Here is a 17,979-nt window from a genome sequence, read left to right on the forward strand (position 1 = left end):
TCCAGAAAACACAGTAGGACTATATGATGATTCTTACTGTGTTCTGGGAGCAGCCACAAGCCGTAGATAGAGAGGGTACAAAATGTTCACCAGACATTACATTTGTTTTAATCTAAAAAACATTTGTAAAATGTACTTGATTTTTAAATAATCACTTAACAAGGCAACAAACCAACTACAAACACATAATAAATAAGGCTATTAAAAGGTCACAATTGTAGTAAATTAGTCAGAACTATAAATGGGACATTAGAAACACTATGTTTTTCCTTATATGCTTAATAACCAGAACAAGAATTAAAAAAGAATCAGTTTATTTCAAAGTCTGCTTCTTATATTGAAGCACATATTAAAGCAACAGTACAATGTTCATAAAATATAAGTGTGATGCTGTAACATTTCTTACATGTCAGAATACTGATATTTGTATGTATACTAAAATAAGAATTTTAAAATTGTACAAATAGATACATTAAAAATGACATAGAAATAGGGTGCCTCCCACCGAACAAGACAGAGTTTTTATATCTGGCACGTATTAGTTTAAGATGAAAGAATAAGCAAAAAGATTTACAAGAATCAGCAGTAACAAGTTTGATGCTCAAGAGACATAATAATTGTACATTGTACTGTACATACATCATATGGGTTTAAGCTGGCTGAATATTATATATTTCAAGTTTAAAAATGCACTACCATATAGAGTGTCCATAGTTTAAGGCGAAATTACAGCTCAGAACTGTTATCTTTTCTAATTTGTGGAAGCTTCTTTGAAATAAAAGATTTAGATGTTCATAACACGTAAAAGATTTCCCTTATTTGTAGGTTTGCTTTTAGCATTTTCCTTCATTTAAATATTTCTCATATCTTAAGTGGGTTTTTTCCTTCAGTGAAGCTGGCAGCCAGCTTCCAGATTTGCCTTTTGTAGGAAAAGGTACTTCACAGTATTTACCACTTTCACGTCCTTTTTCATCAAATGAATCCTCTCTGTCAAACTTAAATGTTTAAATGAGATTTTTCTTGATTTTTAAAAAAATACCTGCTTACATTTCCTCTGGATTCTTCAGAACTTCGGACACAGTTCTTAAGGCCAAATCTTAAACTTTATTGTTAAGAATCATCATCAAAAGTGTCTTTGGAGCCATACAAGTCTGCAAGTTTCTTAAATCGAGGTCCCCAGTTTTGTAGATAGTCGTAGTCCAAGTCAGAATCTGTTGTTGCTGACTCCAAGGAGCTGAGGGAGCCAGCCACGGAGCCCCTGCCCTCGTAGCCATAGATCTGGATGGAGTCATAGGGAGGGGCAGTGGGGTCGTTGTCGGCCTCCTGTATGCGGGTGTTGATGAAATCGTCCACGTCCACGCTGTTGGGCGCGGGCCGCAGCCCCGGCCGGGGCAGGTACTGGTACTCGGGCTTGATGTCCTTGCGCGGGATGAAGCCGTTGATGCCGTCGGGGTTCTGCAGCGTGGCGATGTCGAACGCCTCCGTGTCCTCCTCGCCGCCGCCCTCGTCGTCGTACGTGATGATGTTCTCCCGCACGTCTTCCTCCTCAAACACGATCAGCGGCTCCTTCTTCTGCCTCTTCAGGGTCACGAACAGCACCACGATGACTGGGAAAACAAAGCATGGGTTAGACTGCGCTGTCAAACAGCAGCGCCTTTGTAAGTAATTATTGCATCCCCGAGCCCCAGGCTTTTCTGCTGGATTGTTGCAAACTTCTGCATTTTTAGTGCTCCTTGCTAGGTAAAAGCAGAGATATTTGTACACAGAACCAAACACACTGATCTGAGGCTTTCTGTCTGAGCTGCATGCCAGTGCTCTTACTAATTGCTCATTACTGCAACACTAATTCAAGGGAAGTGTTTGTGGGGCCTCAAGTGCTGCAGAGTACTGTGACATTGCCTTTGAGCAGCCCAAGCACATGAATATCTGCAACAAAACAAAGATGAATCTTTATCCTCTCCTGTATGCCCAAAGCTTAACTAGTTCCAGTGTGTCATTTCCATTAAAATGGAATTTTTTTAAGCAACACCTTCAAAGATGTGTTTGTTTTGCATTCTCACTTCAAATTTCTATAAAATAAAGTATCTGAAAAAAAAGAAACGCTATAAAATATTGCAGGGAAATTAGAAAATATTGTGTAATTTTTTTCCAAATCATCAGGAAACATTTTGCAGCAATTTCTTAAAGCAGATCTTCCAAGTCACTCATCTGGTTTCAACACAAGATGGGTTTGAGGGAAATAGCTGTCAGGGGCCATTAATCCTGGCTGACCTCAATAAGGAACTTGTCAACCAGGGCAGAACACAAAACTCAGAACTGTATGTCATGACCTCCTTTAAGCAGTGTCCCTGATTAGCTGGCATTAGGCCACGGGAGGACATTCTCTGAGCGTATGTACACAAACCCATTGGTGTTTGTTATTGAAGATATCACAGAAGCCCAGAATGGTTTAGGATGGAAGAGACCATAAAGCTCACCCACTGCCACCCTCTGCCAAGGGCCTTCCACTGTCCCAGGCTGCTCCAAGCCCCAGTGTCCAACCTGGCCTTGGGCACTGCCAGGGAACAATTCCTCATTCCCAAGATCCCATCCAGCCCTGCCCTCTGGCACTGGCAGCCATTCCCTGGCTCCTGTCCCTGCAGCCCTTGGCAATTGTCTGTCTCCATCTTTCCCGCAGCTCCTCCAGGCCCTGCAAGGCCACCCTGAGCTCACCCCAAAGCCTTTCACAGCCAGGCAGATCAGCACTCCCTATAAAAATAAAAGCTAAAAAATTCAGATTCATTTCTCCATGTTGGAGCTGAGGGCAGGATTAGTTTTCTAACACAAGCCCAGAGCAGCAGCACGGAAGGAGCATTTTTCACCTAGGAGAATGACGATGCAGGCCAGGATGGCGATGAGGGCGCCGGTGCTGAGCCCCGCGTTGAGCACGTAGGCCTCGGCGTTGCAGGAGAGCAGGGAGCCGCTGCCGTCGCAGCCGCACACGCGGATGCTCAGCGTGTTGGTGCTGCTCAGCGGGGGCACGCCGCCGTCGCTGATGACGATGGGGAGGAGGTACAAATCCTGCTTCTGCCGGCTGAACCCTTCCCGCCTGACCAGCACGCTCGCTGTGTTATCTGGGTGAAGAAGGGAGAGGGTCATTGTTAATTCTTCCATAGTCGTGCTCTTAGCCAATATTGAAAAGGAAATTATCTCGCTGCAAAGGCTCTCAATTTTCTGGGGCTTTAGCGTCATTTCTACAATAAACCAGTAGAAAGTGCCGCCTTTGTAATGACCTAAGAGCAATTACAGATTGTATTTAATTCATATAGCACCACACTCAGCTTTAATTCTTTAATTAACACAAGCAACACAGATAATCTCTGTCTGATAGCACCTTTTAGTATCTGTAACTCACTGAGAAATTCACAATATTTTTTCAACTAACTACCCAAATGGCTGGACCTTCTTATTGCTGTCTGATCTGGATTTAGTGTCTCTCCAGACTTAAAGCTTTCAATGGAGGGGTAAAACCCGTGTCTCCCGTATGAGTTCTTGGAGTCACATCTAAAAGCGTGGTAGATGCTGTCCCCAAATGGGCTCTGATAATGAGACTCCCATCATAACAGAAGCCAATATTTGCTGTGTATGAGCAAATTTGAGCCTTGTTTTTTCAGCAAGAAATGCTGAAGGCGACAGTGTTTTATCAGAATCTGTTTTTCACCCAAACTTCCAAAGCCATAATTCAGAGAGCTTGATCATACATGCACAGTATGTCTGGTCACATTTTGAATCATGTGGATGTGAGGAAGAGTTAAATCACAGACTCAAGAACGCCCTGAGTTGGAAGGGACCCACAGGGACCCATGAGTCCAACTCCTGGCAGTATTTCTGTAACTCTATTCCCATTGCCCTCATGAGAGGCGACCTGCCATGGTGCAGGACATTTTGGATGGTCCCGCATACTTCCTCTGGCTAGAGCCTTGGAAAGGGGCAGTGTGAGATGACACTCTGGGCTGAGGCAGCCTGTGCTTCCTGCTCTCAGCAGAACACCAACAGGCCTCCCTTGTTGTGCCCCCGCCCCCGTCTCTCACCTCAGCCTAAACCAAAGTTTATAACAGTTGTAAACATCCCAAAGTAAATAAAGTGAAGCAATCACATCCATGGTTTTCAGACCTTCAAAAGCCAGTTTATATTGAAGATTTATTCCATACAACCTTTCCTGGCTTGCTATGTTCTTTATTTTTCACTGTATAACAGAAAGGGAGGGGGAAAAGAGCAGTTCTTTTATCTTCTGAGGGAGGGCTGTTCACCTCCTAAGGTACCCACTTTACTGCTGCCTCAGGCTTCTGCAGATTAATAGTTTTCCTGTTGAAGAGTCAGCATAAATCCCAGAATTTAATAATGCAAACCATAAAACCTCTCCTAATGATCTAATCACTGTGATTTCCACGGAAATCTGTGAATAAATTATACCTGAAGAGAAGTGTTCTTGCCTTGCATTAACCCCCCTTGCAGGCAGTGGCCCTGATGTAGGACAAGGTCTGAAACTGCCCCCAAATTTGGTCAATCTATGGGATGAGGAGGATTGCACTGCTTGACTCTCCCAGGAACTTCACCAGAAAGGATGAATATTTAAGGTAGGAGCAGTTTGTTACACAGCAAATGAATCCATCCCCCATACCTGCCCCTGTCCTGCCAGCCGCACCCCTGGTGCCCTGAATGGCCACCTGGGCTTGACACAACTGCTGCTTTCTGCTGCTGAGTCTCACAAAAACAACAGCTGGGTAGAAAGGAGCTTGTTAACTTCTCCTTTGCACAATGTCACATTTGCTAAGGACAGAGACACTGATAAAGATCTGATTGTTTATTACTTGTGCCTGTTGGAGGTGTTTCCCTCAGAGTCCTCCTCATCTCCTGAATGTTTACATGCCATCTAAACTTTGAGGCAAAATTTTTTACGGGACCTTGGTGATACCAATGTCTGCATGACAAAAGCCTTATTTTAGGACTTTAATGGGCTCGTAACAATTTGGTACAAATAGGAATGCAACATCTAATATCTATTAACCTATCAGCAAACTTGAACTAAAAACAGAGGGGCTGAGCTACAGCTGCCTCAAGGCTGCCAAGGCAATGTGTAAGGAACGACAATACCATATATTAGTATATATAGTCTTTGGCTCTGCATTTTTTTATCATGGATTTTATTTTTCTTACCTTTTGTTGGCTGAAATAGTATTCCTAATTTAAAATAAGAAAAGGATGGCAAATTATTTAGCTGTTATGCACACTGGCCTGGTCCACTGCAGTCACTTACACTAAACAAAACTGATTTTGATCCAATGGCTGATCTATCTGTTTTAATGAGAAGCGATTTTTGGTTTAACATAAGTTTTTAAAAAGAAAAATCCAATCAACATGCCTGACTAAGGTTTAAAAAGAAATACAATACATCAAGCCTAAAAGGTCATTTTTTAAACTTTTACTGTTTATGTTCGCTTCTCACATTTAGAAGAAACATAATATCCATTATAGGAAAAAAAACCTCTCCTTTCTTACCTAGATAAAAGATAACATATAATCCTAGCTAATATTCTCATCCTTGCTTTTTTAATATTTTCAAGGCCCAGGAGTAGAACTCTAATCCTGGTAAAATGGCATTTTTTAAGCCAACAGAAGTTAAATGTCAATACCAGCTTAAAACTATTACTTAACACATATGGGAGCCACTTGACTGTCAGTCCTAATTAACACAATGGGGGTTAACACAAGAAGGAAAAGAACAGTCATCTCAAGGCCATTCCCAAAATATATCACATTTTTCCAGCTACTATTGCCTTGGCTATCCAATATCCAAAGATGTTACAAGTGAAGATTCCCTGTGCTCTCCATGAAATCTTTAGATTTAGAAGCTAAAATTGCATTATTTCTTGGTGATACTTATACTGATCTCTCTGACCTTTGATTTTTGTCTTTTTCTCTGGTGATCTTATTGATGATTTCCAATTTTTCCTGTGTGCATAGGCAAATGTAGCTTAGTTTTTGGGGCTTGTTAACACATAGATTGTGTAAGGAGGATTCTAGATTACAGGAGGTGACTGCAGTGTGAACTTTATCACCTGTATCAGGTGTGAGTGCTGATTCAGTCAGAAAATGAAACAATTTCAGGGGTCCAGCTGTCTAAAATCCTTACCTTACCAGGAATGGCAATCATTGTGGATAATCCATGACAAAATCCTGTGACTTGATTGTCTGTTTCAAAATTTTCTTGTTGAAAAAGTGTGAAGCACATGTTTGAATTTAAAAAGTGGACTCTGGTCACTGATTTTCGGGGGCTCACAAGTTTAATTTCAGGCTCTGTAAAGCTCTAACTTGTGAATTTGGGACTGCAGCCATTCCAGTAATGCCATGCTGAGGGAGCCCAAGGAAAGGGCATCTCAGCACAGGACCCAGCAGGGTCAAAAGCAGGAAATCCACATTTACTCAAAATCTGCCTCTGCTGTGAAGTGCCACGAGCCTCTGCTGCTGTTTTGAAGGCCTGAATTCAGTGGGAGCAGAACTGAGCAGAGCCCGGGCAGACAGTGATGTTTGTTTATGAGCTATAATATAAGGAAACAGTGCAAAAGTAATTCTGTGTTTTATCCCAGCGTGGGCTAAGCCATTATCTCATGTTTTCTATGGGAGATGGGCTCAGCTGAAGACTTGGTAACACAGTGGGCTATTAATAGGATGTAGAACGTGATTATGTTTCTTTGGATTACTGCAATATGTGATTACTTTCAGGAGCTGGTAAAAAGAAACTCTATTAAATGATAATTATGAGACTGTATGCACTTTAAAGTTCTGTAATAGGCCCAAACACTGGAGTTTTCATTAACTGTTCTCCACAGTTAATAAAGCCATTTTTCTCTGAAAGTAGCAATTCCCTCTGAAAGCTGTGGCACGGCTTATAGAATACTCTGACTTATAACTGAAAAAACAACTTTGAATGACCATGGACATTATTTGACTTGCAAATGGTAACACATTCTCCCTAAGAAGTTTTTTTATATGGGAGTACACAGAATTTTAACTTTTTTACTTTGTTCTAGTATAACTTATTTTAAAAAACTCACAAGAATATGTAAATTAATAACATAATTACACTGAGGATTGAACAAAATGAGGGAAAGAAAGGATGGAAATGAATTAATTTCTTCAGACTACTCATTTCCCAAAAAGAAAATTATATGGGAAGATACAATCCCTTAATACTATCTTCTTGAAATAACCTTTTGCATTATTGTCAGGTAGAAACCTTACACTAAACTGACATTATAATTTCAACTACAACACATTCTATCTGAGTTAATGTCAGTAACAAATTTTGCTGCAAATGGCAATGAAGGATGAGCGGGATTGGCTGGAGTCAGGAACCATAACACCACTCAGAGTATCTCCACTCTGAGCTGCGCTTCCTCTGCTAGATTATAAAATCTAATCTAATTTCAGTTTGATGTGGTGACCATAAAATGTATTTTATAGCAAGACTTGGCCTCCGGGTCTCAAGCAAAGAATACATGCTTATTTACTCCTTTCTAAAAATACACCCATGAATTTTTCAAAACTTGTGTTTTACTACTTTAAAGAGAATAAATATATGCCCTGCACTGGCTCCTTTATGAATTGCTTATGTATGTACAAGTGTCAAGCACCAGGCAACAGTATTACTTTGATCAGTCAGGAATAACAGAGATTTTGTTTGGAAACTCTGATGATAATTACACTCCCTTCAGATGAGGAGAGAGATATAAAGTGTGCCTCAACAGAGCAGTTTTTACTGAAATCATGTATCTGGATTGTGTTGCCTTTTGTATTTCTGGCACTCTTGGATTCATTATTTAAGCCAGTTCAACCAAGTTTTACTTTTCAGAAAACAGTCAAGTTTTCTTCAAACATTAAAGCTTACTAATCAAAACCAATTCCTTAGAAGCTGAAACAGTTTTTGCCCTGTGAAGGGAAATAAAAAATGAACATTTGAAAATGAAAAAAAAAGAATCTAAATATAATTAAATAAATGGAATAAATACATATAATGGCCAAACCTGTCTTTTTTTTCAGTTTGCCCGCTTCCTCTGCTCCCTCAGCCTCTGGCAAGTTCAGGTTACTGATGTTATTATATTGTGATCAATTGAATTTTGACACTCACCCAGGCCTGACGATTTTTGCTTACAAATTTCTTACATCTTGCCATCAATCTGAATGCAAAGCTCTACTTTATTTTGTGAATATGAAACTGACAAAGGGATCAGGATATGCAGATCCTGAGACAGCCAGCGCAGGTATGTTCCACAGCACAAATCCCTGATTTACTTCCTGCACTGGGCAGTGATTTGATTCCATTGGGAATCTAGCCCACATCTCTTGTGATCCATAATTTACAAAAGCTGGCAGGCACAGTGGTGAACAAATACAAGCAGCCTAATAATTTATGCTGTCTCAGCTAATTTTAGGTTTGTCTAATTCAAAGAGATCTGCCAATTCCATTTACTGAGTGTTTGGCAGTGTTTTTATTCTCTTCCTGGGAGATAAAATGGCAGTGGATTCTTCCTATTGGGTATTATTATGTAATTTATAATATGCATTCAAGAAAATTCAAGTGAGTTAACAAACATCCCACTTTCCCAAGAACATCCTTGCATTTTAGCTGTATGCTTTTGCTTTCCTCCCCTAAATCTTGGAGAAAGACACTCTGTCAAAGTTAATGACAATGCTGTTACATGACATTACATTGGTCATTAGTTCTACTTTGTCATTTCTTTGGATTCTGGTAGAGTGGTAATCTTCACACAAACCTCTGTTGTCTCTGAGTGTAAAATTTGGATTATGAATAATTTCAGGTGGTAAACTGAAGATAAATCTTGGTCCATTGGCCGAGTCATCCTTGTCATCAGCACTAATTGTAATAAATTGCTGTAAAAGAAAAGCACTCTGTAAACAAACAGCTCCTTCTCTGGGTATATCACATACAGGCAGCATTCTGAGACAGCCCTTGAGTAAAAATTGTAAAATAGCAGAACCCCTCTCAAATTCAAATATAAGCAAGTAGAAACACAGAGCTGACTCCAAACTACAACAGGCAATCTTTAATTACTATTGCATTAACCACCCCAGAATTACAGCTGTAAAAGCACATATCTTCAACATTCTTGTACACAAATATGTGTTAATAGTAACACAACAGATTAAATAAAATTCTGCAGAAAACTCAGCAGCTGAGAAAGTCTCCTTTAAGCTTCTACGCTGGCTGCAGAGGCACAGACCATGTGCAGAACTGTATTTCTCTGTGATCCTAACCCCTCTTCCTCACAGATTGCCAGGAATAAATTGTTGGCTAGACTCTACAGGCACTGCACTGCGATTCTTCCCATAAGACCATTCCCACTGACCATTTCTGTAATATCCAAACCAGTCGCAAACTGGGAAAGCTGCCCCCAGCTCCACTGGCCCTGTGCTAGTGGGTACTCCCAGCCAACACCAATCCCACTCCATACACAAAGCACTGGATAACTGCTGATAGCAGTTCAGAAACAAAGTGCCTTTCTGGGTGCTCAAGGCTTTCTGGTCAAAAGCTCAAAACAAATGTTCATTTGCTCCCTCTCATTGGAGCTGACAGGACAAACCCGGGCTAATGCCTGAGGGAAGAGCTGTGTGTGCAGGGAGGTGGGAGGAACAAGGAAGGTGGTGGGAACAGTGAAGGTGTTGGGCACAGGAAGGTGATAGGAACAGGAAGATGGTGGGCACAAAACAGTGGGCAGAGGAAGGTGGTGGGCACAGGGAAGGTGGGGCAGGGGAGGATGGTGGGCAGAGGGAGGTGGTGAAAACAAGGAGGTGGTGAAAACAAGGTGCTGGGCACAGGAGGTGCTGGGCAGGCCATACCTGGTTGCTTCGGGCATTCTCACACACGAAGGCTTCGTAGGCAGCCGCAAACTTGGGAGCGTTGTCATTGACGTCCACGACCTTGATTGCAACGGGAACTTTGGCTTCCTGGTGCTGTTTGTCTGCGGGAGAGGCAACACTGACATGAGACAGAAGCAGGAAAACCCCTCAAGACAAACAAATCCCCAGCTGCATCCAAGGGAAGATCAAATATGCTGATGTAATTCTGCTGAGATTTCTTGCAGCTTATCAAACTGAGACAATTGGAGGATTACAGATTCGTACCACTGATTCTCAAACACCTCAGTGAAATACTCACGGACTTCAACTGCAAAGACAGAGATATTATGCCAAGCCATTTCTTCCCTATCCAAAGTCTTTATTGTCTTGATATTGCCATCTTCTGCATTAATAACAAAATATCTTTCAAGGTCGGTGTGTCGATCAATTGAATATCTAAAGAAGATTGAAAGCCAGTAATTAGAGAAAAGAAGGACTTAGGAAATTCCTGCACCCAGATTTGCATTACATAATTATTATTTCTAAATAATTGTAAGTAGTACCCCTATTGTTGTCCTCAACATCATTGTCAAAAGGATATGTGTTCTTTTAAAAGGAGAATCACCTTGTTGGTTTCTACATTTAGAAAAACAGGACATCAGAATGTTTGTAATAAGTGAAAATGCTGGTCTTTGAAGTCTCTATATCAAAGCTCTACTATATTCCTTATTTTCTTCTCTTATAAAACATGATAAAAATATCTACTGAGATATTTTTTCTCTCTGTTTCATATGAATCTTGATGATCTTTTAAGTCTTCCAATTTTTGGTTTACTTGGAATATTAATTGATCATACCAATTTATCAGCTATTATCCACTCTCTGCACATTTGTACAGCTTTACACAACTCTGACTTTCATAACTTCACGTTGAAATTCTTTGAAATATTAAGTATACCCACAAAAGAGGTCTTCATAATTTAAGTTACACTGAGAACATGACAAATAAAATTAAATTAATAGAAAGCTATTCTAATATAAGAATTCTTTACTATGAGGGTGGGCAGGCCCTGGCACAGGGTGCCCAGAGCAGCTGTGGCTGCCCCTGGCAGTGCCCAAGGCCAGGTTGGACACTGGGGCTGGGAGCAGCCTGGGACAATGGGAGGTGTCCCTACCCATGGCAGGGGTAGAAATGGATGAACCTTAAGATCCTTCCAGCCCAAACCATTCCATGAGTCTGTGATTCCAAGATGATCCAACATAACTGCAGAAAGTAGGGGTCTGTGTGGGCTTGTCTTTAATAATTAACACTTAACAATTACCCAGCCCAATCCCTAATCTACATCTTAGACTTTGATATGATGAGAAAAATCCATGCTGTGATAACAGCACAAGATATTTGTGGAAAATTTAATTTAGAATAGAGTCTACCAAAGATGCCCTTAAGTATATTTGAATTAGACATAGTTATAGTATGATACAGGCTTTGAGAAACTGGCAGCCTGTGGAACAGGGACATAAACAATGCTGGATGGTTAAACTTTCAATATTCTGGATGTCTGTAGATCTGTCACACTGTCTTCAGAACTCGCCTAACGATTCCACAAGCTAATGCTCAGAAGGAAACAGGAAATCCAGCAAACCTTATAGCACTGTTGGCAGCATCCGGGTCTTTGGCATGTACTTTTCCAACCACAGTACCAGATGCTGCATTCTCCTGTACTTCGAAAATGTAACTTGGCTTCAAAAACACTGGTGGCTCATCAGCGTCTTCCACTGCTATCTTCACTGTCACCGTGTCCTTGAAGGGCCCATTGCTGATGAACTTGGGGTCGATGTGGACATTGGCTGCCTCCACCTTCAGGCTGTAGGACTTTTTGGTTTCATAATCTAAGGTCTGTGAGAAACAAGAGGACAGTGCATTCCGGAGTCAGGGACACCAGGCTGTAAGAGCAGCAGGCAGCGCCCCAGTGTTCAATGACATCAAACAAAGGTGAGCGTCTGTCAACGAGCTTGGACTGAAATGTGTGTATTTAAAAACATAAAGACTCAAATGGAAGGAGCTACATTCTATGTATGGAGCAGCATAGAAAGGCACTCAGAATATCACAACAGAGTCTTGGTCTTGCTCTTTGCTTGCTGTATCACTAAGGAAATAATCTGTACTGGAAATGTGAATTTTGTCTCCATCCAGCCTTCTAGGCAGCACAAAAGTGCAAGGGATGGGAAAGGGGCTCCCACAAGAGGCCTGGTTTTATCCAGGTTGGCAGGCATTCCACGTGGATGTGGTTTCAAGTGCTCCTGGGTGCACCATGAGATAGCATACTGATGAGTTTAATTATTTAGGTAGTGGAGAAAATACAAAGATGGTTTGGAGTGCTTTCATTCCTGCAGTTCTTTCCAGCACAGAAAACTCATAACACTTTCCAAAGGGGAGGTGGAATAATGCCCCATGGGACAAGTCCTTTTGGGAGCCTGATCAAAGCCACAGCACCTCTGTACCTGCATTGGCATGAAGCGGCTGCAGGGTTGCACCTCAAAATGATCACACAGGCGCCAATCACAATTCACAAAGAATGTTAACACCAGTAGAGGGGAGTGGCAGCTCACCCACATTTCAAAACACACAAAAAATCCACTCCCACCTCTAGAACAGAGACAGAAATCAAACCAGGGCAGTTTTGAGCAGAGGACCTCTGGGTCCCTTCCTGATGGTCTGCCCTAAAGGGCAGGGCAGGGTTGACCAGAAGTTGACCATGCCTTCTCCTTTGATTTCTGATTATCTTCAAGAGAGATAAATAGCTCAAAGATACAAAAGGCAAAATGATAATGCTTCCATAATAATAAGATTTATGTTCTGTAATTTGCAATTTAAAATTAATTTGATAACACTTTCAAAGCTCCTGCTGACGGGCTGTGTGTGAAATCCCCTCTGCTGCTTTTCCCATAGCCTGTGACTCCTTCAGAACACTGTTGTGGACAATGCACAGCTGAAGAATTCAAACTATAGGGTATGAGGCTTTTCAGACTGAACATAAAGCAACAGTGAATGTCTGCTACTTATCAGCACTAGGCAAAACTTCATTAACAATGAAGCTGATGGCATCGTATTTTACCGTGACTTTTTATTATGAATTCATTTAGTTTGTGCAATTAATCCACTGTACAGTATTTATGTAACTCTTCTTGGTTATTTTCTTCCATTCCAATTCAGCTAATGGGGAAATGGAATATTAATAGTTAATCACACCTTGAAAAATTAATTAAGTGACATTTGCATTTAGTAATATTTTAGCTTAGGTGGTAATCCATTATTACCAAATATTCTGTCAGCAAAAAACACTACATAGCAGTAGGCATCACTCACCTTCTTAAGCTTCACAACCCCTTCCTGAGTCTCATAATCTGTGGTGATCTCAAACATGTCCATGCCATCTCCATCGATGATGCTGTAAGCCACCAAGCCATTCTCCCCAATGTCAGGATCTTTGGCCTTCACTCTCCCCACCTCCTCTCCTGGGACAGCTGCTTCCGACACCGACATCTGGTACACACCTGGCCAGGGAGCACAGGGAGAACAGGCGTGTGCCCCGAGTGAGCAGGGGCTCCCCACTTGGGTCTTTACTCTTTGAACTTGGGAGTTCCAATAAACACAGCGATTTTTGGCATTGTCACCCCCGTGGAGGAATGCTGTGTTGTGTTGTGTTGTGTTGTGTTGTGTTGTGTTGTGTTGTGTTGTGTTGTGCTCTGTTCTGTTCTGTTGTGAAGAGCTTTGAGCAGCAAGTCAGCTGTGAAACCTTAACCCACATGGATAATGTGTAGAACATGACCTCCTCCCTGTTACCCCTCTGCTCAGGGAGGGGCTTAAAAGGACAGCCAGGCCCCCAGAATGCAGCAATTGTTGTGGCATCAAGGTTACCACAGATAGCAGAGATGTTATTACAAAAATGGAAGGAGAACTCTCTCACATGACTCGTGGTAAAACCTTCATCTCTGTTTCTCATTTCTGCCCATTCATTCAAGAGCCATAAATTAGATAAAGTGAACTGGATAAATCCTGTCTGCTGTGCTGGCTAAAGTATAAATCTGCTGCTTTCTATGGCTTGAATTTGGAGTGTGAGTGTAGAGCAACTATGATTATTAAAATTTCACAACCACAGAGAGTATGCACCAATTTGTATGTGATTTCATGCCAAACAAAAAATGGCTTTCCCATGGCAAGCTCCAATAGGAAAACCATCCCCAAACATCCCACAGGTGTTTCCCTGGGTATTCAGGGACACCAGAGAAGAGCAACGCTGTTCCTGGATATCTCTCCAACAGTTGTCCTTTAGGCACTACTGATTCCAGAACTTCCCATCCACTTCCAGAGTTCAGATAACATAACCTGATCCTAAATAGATAAATCTATGTCAGCATTTTCTGCCACATCATCAGCAGTAATAAATTGGGGAGGGAAAAAAAAAGGGGGGATGATAAAATAAAATAATCTAATTTATTCCCCTTTGTAATTGCTCTTCTTTGCTCCACGGGCACCCTAGGAACATCAGGAGACTTACACCAGGCAGGGACTTGGCTCATTACCCATAAAAACAATTGCCACATGTCATTGAAATAGGTCATTAACTCCAGTCACAAAGAACCCAAAATTTAAGCATATAACTCATTAACAGCTTGAGCAATGAACATTAAAAACAAAAAAAAAACAACAACAGAAAAAAGGAAAATAAGAATGAAGATATCAGTCATTTGGCTGTTTATACAGACAGCTAAACCCTGGTTCTGAGTTACGAAACATTCCCAAATCAGATTTAACCTGGGGATGAGTGATTAAGTAGAGGAACTGCCTTTGGGCGTTTCTGATAATTTAACATGTTCTTGCAAAACACTCAGTGAAGGGGCTTGAATTCATAGAAAAAAATCCATAATTTGATGGGGTTAACAAAATATCATATCCTGGTGTCCCAGGTTATGATGTGGAGGGAAAAGGCTTGTTTGTAAGGTACATAAAACCTGATTTTTTTATTATTTAATCCTTTTCTTTTTGAAGGGTAAATAATGCAGGCACAGATTTTTGCATTCAGCTCTTGCATGAGAAGTCAGGGAGCTGCAGCACAGGAAGAGGAGCTGTTAGAGGGATGGCCATGGCCAGGACACACCAGGGTCAGAAGGGCTGCTCACAGGAGAAACACGGTGGGCTGAGACAGCTTTGAGTGAGTCTGCTCAGCACTCAAAAAACCCCAAACCCACGCAGAGATGAGCTGCAGAACAGATGTGTGGGCCCATTAATGTACTTCCACCCAGCTGTGAAGGCTGAGTCTGGTAATGTCAGCCCTGATTAATTTTATATGTGAAAAGTAAATTGCTCAGGTATAAAAAAATTGCTGTATTCAACCTCCATTAATACACTTCAACAATTTAAAAATGTAATTGTGCAAAATTTAGTTTGCTTTGTCATGGTAACTGTGAGTCTTGAAGAATATATACATAGGTCTCTGCTCATATAAGTTATACAGCATGGCCCAGTAGCTTAAAAAATGAAGTGTAGGGTCAGGAATCTTTGCAATTCAATGCTGGCCCTAAAAATGTCTCACTTTGCAACACAAAGCAAATATTCCAGACACTAAAGTTCCATATTTTACTAGCCACAACTTCTTTATTCACGTGTGGTGCAATAACCCATCAGTTATTGCCTCTTCAAGCCTTGGATGTGTCTGATACTTCACAAACATGGGTCCTGGTAGGAGATGGGAGAAGAACTGTGTTGGTACTCACTCTGTGGGAACTTTGGTGGGTTGTCATTGACATCTGTAAGCGTAATTGTCACTTTGGTTGTCCCTGAGAGGCCTCCCATGTGTCCTCCCATGTCCTTGGCCTGTATCACCACGTGGTACTCCTCCTTGGCCTCTCTGTCCATGTTGGGAAGGGCAGTTCGGATGATTCCTGCAGGCACGAGGAAGGTGCCAAACACAGATTTAATGAAAACCTGGCTGCTGCATTTGGAGTGCATTAAACCAGCCATATTTGCAGTGATGGTGGAGGTTCTGCTTTCCCTGAGCATTGCTGTGAGGAAAGCAGCCCCAATATTCCACCCAGAGGACAGGCCTGCAGAATTACAGCTGAGCACAGAAACAGCCTTTCAGTCATACAGCACACAGAACACCCAGAAACAGCATCAGCTTTCTGGTGCAGGAGCTCCAGCAGATGCAGGAGACCAACCTGCAGCAGAGCAGGAAGATGTGCTCAAACACAGCAGCAGCTGTGCCCTGCCAGTACATGCAGTTCATTGATGCACTCTGGTCACGAGGTGCCACTCAAATAAACTGTTTGACAATACCTGTTTGAGCCTCCACTGAGAAGTAGGGCTGACCTTCAAGGATACTGTAAACCAATTTGGCACTGTTCCCATAGGTAGGGTCATCAGCATCTGAAGCTGTTACCTGAATAACTGATGTACCTAAAAATGGAGAGCAAACACAGGAGGGAGAGTCAGAGGCGAACACGTCTAGAAGGATCATGCAGAGATGCTTTCAGTCACACAGCAGAGCTATTCCTAAAATTTTTTATTTCCATGTTTGGTAAACGAAAATCAAAATTACTTTACAATTTCTATGTGACAAAATATACTTGTATGATCCAAAAAGATCTATCACCAGCTGTGATGTGGATTAATGTTCTAACCAGTGAAGATATAAAAGTCAGCAGTCACCCTGCACTGTTATGGCTTTTCCCCTCAGTAGTTTAAGCCTTATATTGCTTTTGTCGTTAGACAGCCAAACAATAGAGTTTTCCTTTACATTTTTCTCAGTGAGTTTCAGACAAATCATTCCTGTAGAAATCTCTGAGACAGACACAAGCTCAAACAGGAGATGAAAATGGAATAGTTGGTGAGGCAGTAACTTCCCAGCTTTATTACACAGCTCTGCCAAAGGAATGATCTTTGTGTTTACCCCAGAGGATTCACACTCCATAAATTCCAGGGGACTCTTCTGCTCCTTCCTAGGAGGAAAAATAGTTCTATTCTAGGACAGTCTCGCAGGTAGGAGCTGTGCAGGGTTTGATTTGGGCAGCAGATTAAATACATCAAGTGAATCACCGGCTGAACACGAAAGTAAATTTTACTTCCCTGAATCCTTGACAATAGGAATGAAATAAAGCCAAGATATCCTGAGAGTGCAGCACCTTCCACAAGGGCAGTGCCCTTCTGAGTACTCACCTACATTTGATCTCTCGGGCACATTGGCATGGTAATTTTCATGGAGAAACTCGGGCGGGTTGTCATTTATGTCCTGAACTTTGACAATGAATTCAGAGGGGGGTTCCAAAGGTCTGTTTGTGTTCCTGTCCACAGCCTGAGCTGTCAGGGTGTACTGAGCTCTCTCCTCCCGATCCAGTGTCTTGGTTGCATGGATGTTCCCTGATTTGTCATCAATAACAAAAATGATTCCTGCTCCTTCACCTGAGAGAATGTATTTAATGTTTCCATCTCCAGAATCAATATCTGAATGAAGCTACAAAAGGAGAAACAGACATACCTTAACAAGGGGGCACACATTTCCTGGATGCGCTTATAAAACAAAGAAATGCAGAACTGCTATCATTTCACGGTTTTCAACAATTGTGGTTTCCATCAGGCAATAATCCACATTCAGGGACATGCTGTGACCACAGGTACCCTGCATCCAGGGCAATGCCAGCCCAGACATGCCTCCTGCCTCATGCAGGGCTCTGCTAAACCCAAAATTTCAGATTGAAGGAAGAAAATGCACAAAAAAGATGCTTATAGCAGGTTCTTTATTCGCATGAAGTTGGTAGGAGGAGTAATTTTTACAAAGCTTTTGTACACTTCAGTGAGGCATGGTCTACTGGGTTGCATGTAAAATGCTGTTAAATAACAAATGGGATGAGTTAAGTGATAAATGAATGAGTCCAGCTGTGCCCAGGCGTGCAAGAAGGCCCAGGGCACCCTGGCTTGTAGCAAGCACAATGTGGCCAGCAGAAGCAGGGCAGTGACTGTCCCGTGTACTGGGGACACTGCTGAGGCCACACTCGGGGCTGTGTCCAGTTCTGGGCCTCCATATTC

General features: G+C 41.8%; 1 protein-coding gene across 4 annotated transcripts in view; it reads right to left on the reverse strand.

Annotated features, from left to right (window-relative positions):
* Positions 1-297: 297 nt before the first annotated feature.
* The window catches only part of CDH11 (cadherin 11), an 82,982-nt gene continuing 65,300 nt past the window's right edge, over positions 298-17,979 (reverse strand). For all 4 annotated transcript variants that reach the window (XM_058033962.1, XM_058033959.1, XM_058033961.1 and 1 more), the window contains 10 exons: positions 17,113-17,407; positions 16,234-16,353; positions 15,672-15,839; positions 13,264-13,451; positions 11,540-11,793; positions 10,217-10,353; positions 9,898-10,019; positions 8,814-8,931; positions 2,862-3,113; positions 298-1,607 (listed from right to left, as the gene is read on the reverse strand). In XM_058033962.1, the coding sequence (XP_057889945.1) occupies positions 1,111-1,607; positions 2,862-3,113; positions 8,814-8,931; positions 9,898-10,019; positions 10,217-10,353; positions 11,540-11,793; positions 13,264-13,451; positions 15,672-15,839; positions 16,234-16,353; positions 17,113-17,407 (2,151 nt within the window). In that variant the 3' untranslated portion in view covers positions 298-1,110. The remainder of the gene's footprint in view (positions 1,608-2,861; positions 3,114-8,813; positions 8,932-9,897; positions 10,020-10,216; positions 10,354-11,539; positions 11,794-13,263; positions 13,452-15,671; positions 15,840-16,233; positions 16,354-17,112; positions 17,408-17,979) is intronic.

Source organism: Melospiza georgiana, chromosome 14 (assembly GCF_028018845.1).
Source record: "Melospiza georgiana isolate bMelGeo1 chromosome 14, bMelGeo1.pri, whole genome shotgun sequence".
Taxonomy (NCBI): domain Eukaryota; kingdom Metazoa; phylum Chordata; class Aves; order Passeriformes; family Passerellidae; genus Melospiza; species Melospiza georgiana.